The following is a 12005-nucleotide window of genomic DNA, read 5'->3' on the forward strand; positions in this document are numbered from 1 at the left end:
ATTTTTATTTTGTTTGTGATTTCAGTGCTATGTGAGTAGAGCAAAAGATAGAAGGTTTGCATTTATCTTTTTTCTAACCTATGAGAAAGTTGTCAGAAAGTATCCTCTGACTTTTTAGGATTCATCTGTCATGAGGACTGCTGACAGTGTGTTGATATTTCAGTTTTCCCATGTAAGTCCCGTCGATTTTGTGTTTTGTACTAGGTGTACCATTAGTGATCATAGACCATCAGACTTGATCAGAAGTCAAGGGTGTTGGATGGGTCACTTACGTGGATGTCCAAGTTAATCGGTGTGATGACAAGACTCGGGATAGAAAGGAAATCTGGGAAGTTTGGGTCACAGCTCTTTGTGAGTCCAGCCCGGATCAGCACTCCTTGGGCAGATGCCTCTGCCCAGCACTGACCGGCACCCGTCGGGGAAACAGCCCCTCCAGTCGCAGTCAGCACGTTTCAGGGGGAAATCTCCGTGGGCCCAATCAGCACCCTTGGTGGGACAGCTCCGACCAGCCCTGATCAGCACCCGGGCGTGGACAGCTCCTCCAGCCCTGATCAGCACCCGGGCGTGGACAGCTCCTCCAGCCCTGGTCCACGCGCAGCCCAGTATCAGTCTGAATCACTCAGAGCCAGGCTTGGGACCCCAGCCCTTCTGTTCTGATTCCCGGGGACGTCAGCGCAGCTCCTGGGGCTGCACCACCACTCCACCAGGCCCCGTCCCACCCCACACCCCAAAGTCAGTTAACCAGAGGTCTGCGGACCGACTTCCCCATAGCAAGTTCCTCATTTAAGCTCTCACCATACGAACTGATCCCCCATCCCCACTAATCCGCCTCTCGCCTGCCCCCACCCCGAAAAAACCAAACCGCAACCCGATTCTCCCCCAACCCGAGCCTCTTAGTCAAACCATCTTGTCTCCTCCAACCAGCTTCCCCGCCGTCCCCTTCGCCCTCCTCCCGGGTCCGCCCTCCTCCCCTCCCCCCGGATCCTCCCTCCTCCCAGGTCCTCCCCTCCTCCCCTCCCCCCCGGCTCGCGCTGCCGCGGTGTCCTGGCGTCGAGGTGTGCTGGCGGCGGGGTGTCGCAGGGCGTGTCACGAGGTGACTTGGGGCGGGCTGAGGGCGGGCGGGAGGGAGCGACGAAGGGCGTGCGGGGCTGTCGCTCCGGGCACCCCTCCCCCGCCGCAGTCGGCAGACCTTTCCCCGGAGAAGATGGCGGATCGGGCGGAGATGTTTTCTCTTTCCACCTTTCACTCGCTGTCGCCGCCAGGCTGCAGGTACGCACTTGGGCGCCCCGGGCCTCGGCAGGCCCTTCGCTTCTTACAGCACCCCCTCTGACCCAGTCCCCAGACTCCTCCGACCCGACCCTGCCACCCCACCCCCGTCGCCTTTGGGGGCCCAAGCCCCAGACCCCTCTCTGGTCCTGAGGCCCGTGGCTCCTCATCCCCACCCCTCGGTGCCGGGTCTCTCTATTTTTGCCCTCCCCTTATGCCCGTCCTCCAGCCCCAGTGACCGCCCCCAACCCCAAATTCCTGCTGAGATCCAGTGCTGCACCCAGCCTGAACAGCCGACCCCTCAAAGGTGGAGGTCCTCAGAGGTCGTGGGCGGAGCCTCTGAGGGGTAGGCTGCCTGGGCAGGATGCTGGGCACACGCTCTGTGCTTGGCAGTGTCCTTTTGGCCTTGTTGGGCCTCTGGTGGAAGCCCGGCCTGGTCTGTAGGGCTCTGGCAGGGAGAGAGTTGAAATCAAGCCTGGGGGCTGGGGGAAGGGACTAGGGTGGGGAGAGGGCTGGACCTCTGGGTGTAGGCCTGCCTTCCGCAGGAGTGGGGGCCAACTGGCCAGATTCTGCTCCCAGAACGGGCTTGACCCCTCCCCCTCCTCCTGCTGCTGCAGCCTCAGCTCCCCTCCCCCTTCTCTGCTCAGCCTGGCTCCCCTGAGGCGGAGCCTGTGACCCAGAGGGGCCTGGAGCTGAGGGTAGAGGGAGGAGAGGCTGCTGGCTGTTTGCGGAAGGAGGACTGGGAGGAGGGTTTGGGGGACAGGTGCCTCTTCTGGGCTGGTCATGGCTCAGATTGAGGGGGAAATCCATTGGAGAGCAGAGTTTGAGGTCCAAGATAATGGCAGGATGCAGGTCTGGGAGTTGGGGCCTCTGGAGATCACGGGGCCTAGGAGCTGGGGTGGGGGGTCTCCCTTGGCCCCTCCTTAGGGCCAGTTCCCAGCCAGGGAGTCCAGGGTTGGTGGCTCTCTCAGGAGCCCTGTCCTTGCTCTCCTCTCCAGGCCTCCACAGGACATAAGCCTGGAAGAATTTGATGATGAAGATCTGTCTGAGATCACCGATGACTGTGGTCTGGGCCTCAGCTACGACTCGGACCACTGCGAGAAGGTGGGGAAGGGGCTGCGGGCAGAGAACTCTCTCAAGGGAGAGTCTCGCTTAGGTTATGCTTAGCAGTCTCGTGGGCTTTTAGGGTGGGTCTAAGCTCAGCCTTGAAACAAGAAATCCTCTGATTGCCCCCTCTCCCTTGGCCTCTCGACCTGGGGCATTCCTTGATATCAGACCTCTCTTTTTCTAACAGAGGTCCACTGAGGACCTTCCCCATCAGTCCTCGCTTGACCCCCACCAGCGGGCTAGCTTGGGGGAGGGGAGATGTGTCTATGCTTTGGTGCCTCTGTGCTCAGCTCACTTCCCAGAGAGATCTAGCCCCTTCCAGCTGCCGTCTCCCCTCATCTCCTCCTCTGCCCTTTCCCCACCTCTCAAGCCTCCATCTGCCTGCCTCATGTCTCCACCCCTGAAGTCTCCCCCTGCCCACCTCCTCCCCATCTCTTTACGTTTTTGTTTTCATTCAAGAACATTTCTGAGCAACTCCCATGTGGCAAGTTCTGGGGGCTTCCAGGTGCCTGGGAAGAGAGCAGGACAGGTGTGGCTCTTGCCCTCAGGAGCTTATAACCTAGTAGGGGAGAAAGACATGTGAGAGGCAGTGGCTGCCTGAGTGTCAATGGCTGGATTCCCATGAGGGGACAGAAGGTGCAATGATGGGAACCCACCCAAGACTGAGGCCATCAGGGAGATTTTCCAGTGGGAATGGCGCACAACCATGCCCTGAGGGAGGGCTAGAAGGAGCTGGCAGATGGGGGAGGCAGGAGGGAATGGAGGAGAGGAATTGCTGGCAAGGGATTAGTGGGTCAAAGGTCCTGAGGCTGGTGAAGCCTGGTGCTGGCTGTCTGTGCTTCATGCATTCACTGGATATTTACTGAGCTTCTACTGTGGGCCGGTCCTGTTCTCAGTTGGGGGTGGGCTGTACCAGTGTCCAGTATGGACACGGCCCTGTCCTGGTGGGGCTTGCAGCTTGGTGGGGGAGACAGACCCCAAACTCTACAGTAACTATGAGTTGTGTTAAAATACTATGAAGGAAAAGTGCTGGTGTCAAATGTGACGGGGTTTGAGGGTGAGATGAGGCTGGCAGGTGGGTTGGGTCCACTTTGAGTATCTCTGTCACCCAGACTTAGGAGTTTGGGCTCTTACTTACCAAGAACTGTAGTGATCCTTATGTATCTTAAGTAGATTTTTTAAAAAGCTGCTCTGTTGGTGGAGAGCAGAGTGACCTGGAGGGAGGCTTCTGTCCCTTGACTTATAGCTTCCTGCTTTCCCCTTTCCTGGCACCTGGGACCCCAAGTCACTGTCCCACACTGGCCCAGCTCCACCCTGCCCTTCTTTCCTGCAGGACGGCCTTTCCCTGGGGCGTTCGGAGCAGCCGCACCCCATCTGCTCCTTCCAGGATGACTTCCAGGAGTTTGAGATGATCGATGACAATGAAGAGGAGGAGGAGGAGGAGGAGGAGGAGGAGGAGGAGGAGGAGGAGGAGGAGGAGGAGGAGGAGGAGGAGGAGGAGGAGGAGGAGGAAGAGGAGGAGGAGGGGGAGGAAGAAGGGGAGGGCAAGGAGGGAGGAGGCCCTGCTCGGGAGCCCCTGATCCCCTCCCCCTCCCTGGAGGAGCCCCACAAGCACCGGCCCACCACGCTCCACCTGACAACGCTGGGAGCCCAGGTGAGCGAGCACCCAGCCCCACAGCTAACCCTGGTTCCCAGCATCTGGGACTCTGGTCCCCGTGGCGGCCTGTCCCCCCACCTACCCCTGAGAGCTGGGGCCCCCCCTCAGCGCTGCTCTCCTACCCTCGCCCCTCCCCTCCCCCCCAGGACTCCCTGAACAACAATGGAGGGTTTGCTCCAGGGCCTCCAGCCTCCAGGCAGGAAACAGTGCTGTGCCCACCCGCCCAGGAGCCCCTCCGAGGTGAGCTGGGCGGTGGTGGGAGGGGGTACACCGGAGGCGAGGGAGGGAGGAGTGGGGGAGGTGGGCTGGCTGACCCAACCCCCTGCTCCGCAGAGCCGCCCGCCCCGCTCCCGCCCACGGACAGAAGCCCCTGCGGGGCGCAGTCAGCTGTGCACCCAGGTTGCGACTCCGAAGGAAACCAGCCCGCAGGGCCCCTGGCGCCAGGTGGGGCCTCGCCCTCCTCGGATCCGGGCATCGAGGCCGACCTGGGGAGCGGCTCCAGCGGAGGCCGCGGGGGTCGGCGCAGCAGCCAGGAGCTGTCGTCGCCGGGCTCCGACTCCGAGGACGCGGGCGGCGCGCGCCTGGGGCGCATGATTTCGTCCATCTCAGAGACAGAGCTGGAGCGGAGCAGCGACGACGGCGGCGGCAGCAGCAGCGGCCGCTCCTCGCACCTCACCAACTCCATCGAGGAGGCCTCGTCGCCGGCCTCGGAGCCCGAGCCCGAGCCGCCGAGCGAGCCCCCACGCCGCCCCGCCTTCCTGCCCGTGGGCCCCGACGACACCAACAGCGAGTACGAGTCGGGGTCCGAGTCTGAGCCGGACCTCAGCGAGGACGCCGACTCGCCCTGGCTGCTCAGCAACCTCGTGAGCCGCATGATCTCCGAGGGCTCCTCGCCCATCCGCTGCCCTGGCCAGTGCCTGTCTCCCGCGCCGCGTCCTGCCGGCGAGGGTGCGTCGCCCGCCGGCGAGGCCCCCGGGGCGGCGGCGGGGCCGGGCGTGGAGCTGGTGGACATGGAGACGCTGTGTGGGCCGCCGCCCCCCGAGCCCTCCGCCCCTCGGCCCGGCCCCGCGCAGCCCGGGCCCTGCCTCTTCCTCAGCAACCCCACGCGCGACACCATCACGCCCCTGTGGGCCGCTCCGGGCCGCCCGGCCCGCCCGGGCCGCGCCTGCTCCGCCGCCTGCTCGGAAGAGGACGACGAGGATGAAGAGGAGGAGGACGCAGCTGAGCCCAAGGCAGGGCCCCCCGGGGGCCGGGGCGCGGGCCCCGCGGCGCTGGACGCCTCGCTGGTGTACGACGCCGTCAAGTACACGCTGGTGGTGGACGAACACACGCAGCTGGAGCTGGTGAGCCTGCAGCGCGGCGCGGGCCTGGGTGCCGACAGCGAGGACAGCGGCGGCGAGGCCAGCGAGGAGGAGGCGGGAGCCGTGCTGCTGGGCCGTGAGCAGGGCCCCGGGGACGCCTCCCCGGGCAGCCCTGACCTCACCTTCTCCAGGAAGTTCCTCAATGTCTTTGTCAACAGCACCTCTCGATCCTCCAGTGAGTGGGAGGTGGGGAAAGGGGGTGGTCCTGGGGGGAGCAGGCTGGCTCCTTGGCCCCAGGGCCCATGCAGATCCCCGGAGTGCCCAGGGCAGCCTGAGGGTCTGCAGGTGGTCAGGACTGGGCATTGCCCTCTTACCCAGCACCGGGGCCTGGGGCTTCCCCCAGGCGCCCATAGGGTGGGGAGCTGCGTGGGGAAGGCTGCTCTGTCTCCATCCAGCCCCCGGTGAGCTACTTCTCCCTCCCTCCGTGACTGAGGACAGCCCACGCCAGACGGCTGAGGGGAGGGGAGGGGAGCTTGGCGGGGCCTTCAAGTACTGCTCTTCCTGCCCCTCCCCTGAGCCTTTGTCTCTCTTGTTTCTGTCTCTCAGGCACCGAGTCTTTCGGCCTTTTTTCCTGCCTGGTCAATGGGGAGGAGAGGGAGCAAACCCATCGGGCCGTGTTCAGGTACAGCCTCTCCCCCTCGCTGTTAGTGACCCTCCACCTGCGTCTACAGACACCACGGGACACTGGTGGACACAGCCCAGCCATTCCTGCCCCTGCCCCAGTGACCTCCTACTTCTGACCTGGCCTCAGGTTCATTCCCCGCCATCCCGACGAGCTTGAGCTGGATGTGGACGACCCGGTCCTGGTGGAGGCCGAGGAGGATGACTTCTGGTTCCGTGGCTTCAACATGCGCACGGGGGAGCGTGGCGTCTTCCCTGCCTTCTATGCCCACGTGGTGCCTGGCCCGGCCAAGGACCTGCTGGGTGAGGCCCCTTCCCCAAGGGGCGTCTTGTCACCCCAGACCCTCTCTTGCTCACCTGACCTAGGCCCCTTGTGATCTCCCAGGGAGCAAGCGGGGTCCCTGCTGGGTGGAGCGCTTTGACGTGCAGTTCCTGGGCTCCGTGGAGGTGCCCTGTCACCAGGGCAATGGCATCCTGTGTGCAGCCATGCAGAAGGTCAGTCTGGAGGTGGGGGCCCCTGAGCCCTGCAGGCTGGCACAGCCCTTGGAGGCCCCAGGCCTCCGCCCTCTTCCACAGAGGGTTCCAGGATGCTTGGGGGCCTCAGGGCCCGGGCCCCCCCAGCCCCGATTCAGAGGCCTGGCAGACAGGCCTCGGGCAGCGCTCGACAGCTGTTCCCCGTCACCTTCCCGCTGGCCCCTCCCTCGCTTCAGCCCATCGTATTCATGTCTGAAAATCAAGACCAGCTCTCACAGACCCTTCCCTGGAAGTCATTTGCTCACTCGTTATTCACTCAGTGGACACTCGGTGAGGGCCGGCCCGTCCGCTGGGCCTGCGGGCGAGCGGGAGAGCAGTAGGGCAGCGGCACGGCTCTGCGCCTGGGAGCCCGCATCCAGCTCACAAGACAGGCAGCGGGGAGGCCGGGGTTGGTGGGGCCGTAGTCCTGGGGAGGAACGGAAAGAAGACGGGGCAGGCCGTCCCCAGGCTGAGGAGCGGCCAAGGCCACACTCACATCTTCCCGAATCACTGCCCGGAGTCTTCAAACCTAATCGAAAATGTCCCACCAGGAGGGACAGATACCCTCATAGGCCCCTGAGACCCTTTTCTCCCCTAACTTCTTCTGCAGATCGCCACTGCCCGGAAACTGACCGTCCACCTGCGTCCTCCTGCCTCCTGTGACCTTGAGATTTCTCTTCGGGGGGTCAAGCTGAGTCTAAGTGGAGGACCCGAGGTGGGGTGTGGGGGCCTGAGGCACAGGGGACAGTGGGAGGGGTGAGGCAAAGGGGTCAGACTGAGGCGCGTCCAGCAGGGGTGGCAGGAGTGGCCCTGGGCTACTCTATCTAACTTGGCCCTCTTCTGCCACCTCTGCTCTAGTTCCAGCACTGCAGCCACTTCTTCCAGATGAAGAACATCTCGTTCTGCGGCTGCCACCCCCGCAACAGCTGGTACGAGACTCACCCATCCCATAGTGCCCTCAAACCCTGAGGGCTGCCCATTCACCATCCCACCCTCTCACCCACACCCACTTGGCTCCAGGAGTTGAGTCCCCACATGGCGCCCACTCTGTTCTGGGCCCAGGACACCTGGATCAGACAGGCCCCCATCTGGTCTGGGTGCGGAGACAGACACACAGACAAGCGAGTGCTCGAAGCAAGCACTCGTGGGGCTCTGGTGGACGTCTGCATGGGGCTCCAGTGAGCAGACCTGCAGGGAGGCGGGCGAATTCTCCTGGGACTTAGAGGGGCGACTGAAGACCACTCTACAAACCTTGAAAGGCAAGTGGGTGACAGGGTGGATCTTCTTGGCAGGGAGCCAGCTGAGCCAGGGCTGTGGGCAAGGGGCACTAGGGGCTCTTTGGGGGCAGCTGGGTAAGGCTGGAGGGACACTAAGAGCACCTGTGTCCTTCTGACTATGCCAAGGAGCTTATACTTAATCCCATTGGCGATGGGGTCATGGGGTGACACAGTCAGGTTGACGGGCTGGCTCTGGCTGCTGTGCAGAGTGGAAGGACCCAAGTGCTGCTGGCAGGAGACCAGGTGGCTGCTGAGGTTATCCAGGTGCTGAGACCTAGTGGCATTTAGGAGGTGGCCAGGCAGGACCTGAGTTGATTGGATGTAGAGGCTGACCTGGAGAGAGAATCAAGGGTGACCTGGGTGTTGAGCAGTTAGTAACCCACACACCAAGAGAAGAGGCATGGGGTGAATGGGCCTGACAGGCTGGCGATGCAGTATTCAGTCCAGAGGCAGTGAGGTTGAAGTGGCCGTTGCGACATGGTCTGGAATGTGGAAGGGAGACCTGGGGGGAGGTACGTTCGGAGCAGGTGGAAAACTTCGGCCGTGGGGCAAACAGGGTAGCCAGGCAGAGAGAGAAGAGACGGCAGTGAAAGGGGAGAGGCGCAACCAGCGGGTGGAGGGCTGCAGCCTTCCTGCCCAGCCGGCCTCCTGCGCACGGGATGCCGGTGCCCTAGACGAAGGGCTACAGCCTTCCTGCCCAGCCGGCCTCCTGCGCACGGGATGCCGGTGCCCTAGACGAAGGGCTACAGCCTTCCTGCCCAGCCGGACTCCTGCGCACGGGATGCCGGTGCCCTAGACGAAGGGCTACAGCCTTCCTGCCCAGCCGGACTCCTGCGCACGGGATGCCGGTGCCCTAGACGAAGGGCTACAGCCTTCCTGCCCAGCTGGACTCCTGCGCACGGGATGCCGGTGCCCTAGACGAAGCGACAGGAGGAGCTAGCCTGCGACGCACACGGAGCCGAGCAGAGGCTCAGAAGGGCCAGTGGTATTTGAGGAAGCAGGTCCTCAGGGGAGGCAGGATGTGGGAAGGCCACACTGCTGCTGGGGCTGAGGCTTGTGACAGATACTGAGGCCAGCGTGTGTGTCACCTGGACACTTGTGGTAAGAGTGAGGGGCGCTCTGTCTGCTGGCTGGGCGATGGTGTCCACGCTCAGCCAGGTCAGAGCCCAGTTTGGCTGCTTCTCCCTTGAGAGGGAGATGGTTTGATGGGATCACCGTTTAGATGCTGCTCTGAAGGGTGGAGGACTGGGGTAGAGGGCCAGGGCTCGGAACAGGCGGCGGGGCAGGCCTGGCACCATGAGGGCCAGTGGGCTGAGGGTGGCACACCCGAGAGAGGAAGGACAGCAGAGGGAAACTGTGGTGCCACAGGCTCAGGCGTCCAGGCCCGACGCTGACCCAGATGCAGCTCCGTGGCCAGGAGGGGACCGAGGAGGTGCTGTCCTGGCCCAGACTTTCCCGGCATATGTTACTCCAGAACTCAGCCCAGTCCCCACCGTGAGGGGGCACAAGGAGACAATGTCAGGCATCTCACTGTGAAGCGGGCTGGATTAGGCATGTGCTGGGCACACTGTGTCCGGATAAGGTAGGAGCATGTGGCGTGTGAGATCACAGGCGGCTGAGAGCACGCCTAGGGCGCCACAGACTGGCTGTGTGTCTGTGGGCAGACTGGCTGTGTTTCCGACCCCCTCTGTGCCTTAGTGCCCTCATCTAGAGACCTACCTCCCAGGGATGTTGTGAGGTTTATGGGAGTTAATAATATAAAGAGCTTGCTTAGGATGGTGCCTGGCACTCCCTATGAATGCGATCGACTGAACGTGGCATTTGAGACAAGGCTGGGACGTGTTCGTGGTCAACAAGAGCACGTTGTCCCAGCGATGATGCTGTCGTGTGGATTCCCATCTGGTGGAGCCACAAAACCCTAATCCCACCTGGTGTGGACTGGATTGGCCACAGTTGGGGGGTGGGTCTCAACCCTCCTGCTGCAGGATTCTGACAGTTCCTCCCTCTGGACAATAATTTTTATTAATGTCTTGATGAGAAGAAGGGCAGATTCAGGAAAGGCATACATGGAAGAGAGCTGGGGCGACAGAGCCAGGGTACAAGCTTCTTCAGGAAGACTGTTTTACACATCAGGGCCCATGTCAAGCCCCACATCAGGGCCCATGTCAAGCCCCACATCAGAGCCCGGAAAACAGCTGTGGGTTTGCAGGACCAGAGGTGGGACTGGGCAGGCTCAGGGTGTCAGGTGACATGACAAGGAAGAGTCAGCTGAGATGCGGTGCCCAGAAGACAGGGGGAGGCCTTGCTCTGTGGTCCAGGGGCAGGCTTTGGGTGGGGGGCCACAGAGGCAGGTGGCACTGTCTCGGGAGAAGGAAGATGCAGCGGGACACCCTTGTTGTGGACAGATCAGCATAGATCGCTAACTCCTCACAGATGCCCAGCGCTGTGCTTGGACGGGGACCCAGAAAGGGGCCTCGAATCTTGAAATCGTCTGACCCGCACATTCCCCAGCCCCACACGCCCTCCCTGAGCCCTCTCTGTTCCTGCCTCTTCTCCCCGATCCCTGGGGGCTGAGGGGTGGACCCGTGCCCTGACGTCCCCCGTGTGCTCACCGCTGCTCTCCTCGCAGCTATTTTGGCTTCATCACCAAACACCCGCTGCTGAGCCGTTTTGCCTGCCACGTTTTCGTCTCCCAGGAGTCGATGAGGCCCGTGGCCCAGAGTGTGGGGTGAGTGGGTCCGGAGGGTGGGTTGCAGGATTAGGGTTGGGCCAGTGTGGAGTGATGGCTGGGACCGGGGTGGGGATGCAGAACCGGTGCAGCGGTGCCCAGGGCGTGAGCAGGCTGGGAGGAGGGATGGAGATGAGGTTTGGGGAGACAGGGGAGGGGCAGGGAGGGAAGGCCAGATGACCGTGGTGGTGGTGGAGGGTTGGGAAGGTGGTGGGCAGAGCGCTTGGGGCAGGAGCGTGGAGGGGGGTCCTGCGCGTGGGAACGGCACGGGCACCCTGACCACAGGGGTGGGGGTGGGAAGGCAGCATTGAGGCCAGACCGTAAGGAAAAGGGCCCGGGCCCGGAGGGCTGAGCAGTGAAGCTGGGGGAGACACGGGCAGGCCCAGGCGGGCGGACCTGGGGAGCCTGGGGCTGAGGACGCTCTCTCCGCCAGCCGCGCCTTCCTGGAGTACTACCAGCGCCACCTGGAGTACGCCTGCCCCACAGAGGACATCTACCTGGAGTAGCCCCGCCGCGCTCCCGCTCCGGGAGCGGCTGGGGCTGGGGCGTCTCACGCGGCCTCCTCGGCTTTGGCAAGGACTGGACTGGGGGCACATGGGACCTGACATCCGGCGAGTCTCGGGCTGTGCTGGGAACTCTCCTCCTTGCTCCCCAGGGGCTGCTGAAGAGTGGAGCCTGTACCTTCGCTACCCCTGACCTGTTCTGTCTGTGTCGCCCTGGTCTGCCCTTGGCCTCCCTCCTCTCTCCTCCTGTGTGTCTCTGCTCCTCTGTGCCTGCACACTCTTGCCCTCTGCTCTTTACTTTGGGGTCAGCATTGGGAGGCGCGTGTGGAGGAAGCTCCCAGGTGACCCCTCTTGCTCTTCCCATGTGATTTATAAAGGAATTTTAATTTTTATAGTGAATATCAAGGGATCATCCCATCCTCACCATAGGGACAAAGAGAGGGGACGCCCCCCCATACTGCCCCACGAGGAGCTCAGGGGTAAGCAGGGAGGGGTTCCCCAGTAGGGCCCTGGGGGAGACTAGGAGTCGTGGTCACCCCGAGCCCCAGACGCTGCTAGGAGGAGGGGGCCCCGGCCCAGGCCCCGGCCACACCAGCATCCGCTACGCCGCTGCAAGCGCTGCCCGCAGTCCAGCACCTCAATAAACTCTCTGCTTGGTGTGACCTTGGCTATTTCTGGGGTGGGGGGGAGTAGATAAGGGGCCAGGGGCCCAGGCACTGTCCGTGGCAGTGGGGACCAAGACCCCAGGGTGATGGAATCAGGAGAAGTCTCACCCCTTCAGGGCTCTCTGAAACCACGCCGGTGTTGCTGTGCGGCGCGCGGGAGGTGCTCTCCAAATACGCTTGCTTGGTCAGCGAGGAAGCTGAGGCCAGAGCGGAAGGTCACGCGACGTGTGCCCTTTCCACCTGCACTGGAGCGCCGGGCTGGGAAGTGTGTGCGTGCTTATGAGTGTGCCCGCACGCTTGTGAGTGT

General features: G+C 62.9%; 1 protein-coding gene across 1 annotated transcript; it reads left to right on the forward strand.

Annotated features, from left to right (window-relative positions):
• The first annotated feature begins 1126 nt into the window (after positions 1-1126).
• On the forward strand, positions 1127-11695 carry MAPK8IP2 (mitogen-activated protein kinase 8 interacting protein 2). Its single transcript, XM_036867370.1, has 12 exons — positions 1127-1269; positions 2265-2370; positions 3707-4027; positions 4177-4270; positions 4364-5566; positions 5938-6013; positions 6143-6315; positions 6398-6507; positions 7136-7240; positions 7384-7454; positions 10432-10530; positions 10964-11695. The coding sequence occupies exons 1-12, from the start codon at positions 1205-1207 to the stop codon at positions 11034-11036; spliced, it is 2496 nt and encodes an 831-aa protein (XP_036723265.1). The 5' UTR covers positions 1127-1204; the 3' UTR covers positions 11037-11695.
• Positions 11696-12005: the final 310 nt, after the last annotated feature.

The sequence above is a fragment of the Balaenoptera musculus genome, chromosome 10, assembly GCF_009873245.2.
Source record: "Balaenoptera musculus isolate JJ_BM4_2016_0621 chromosome 10, mBalMus1.pri.v3, whole genome shotgun sequence".
Taxonomy (NCBI): Eukaryota; Metazoa; Chordata; class Mammalia; order Artiodactyla; family Balaenopteridae; genus Balaenoptera; species Balaenoptera musculus.

Excerpts from the sequence above, each read along its gene's own strand:
- MAPK8IP2 (XM_036867370.1), top strand. The coding sequence starts at position 1,205 with ATGGCGGATCGGGCGGAGATGTTTTCTCTTTCCACCTTTCACTCGCTG. Across the intron at positions 7,241-7,383 it reads GTCTAAGTGGAGGACCCGAG|TTCCAGCACTGCAGCCACTT; the intron begins GTGGGGTGTGGG and ends CCTCTGCTCTAG. Across the intron at positions 7,455-10,431 it reads TGCCACCCCCGCAACAGCTG|CTATTTTGGCTTCATCACCA; the intron begins GTACGAGACTCA and ends CTCTCCTCGCAG.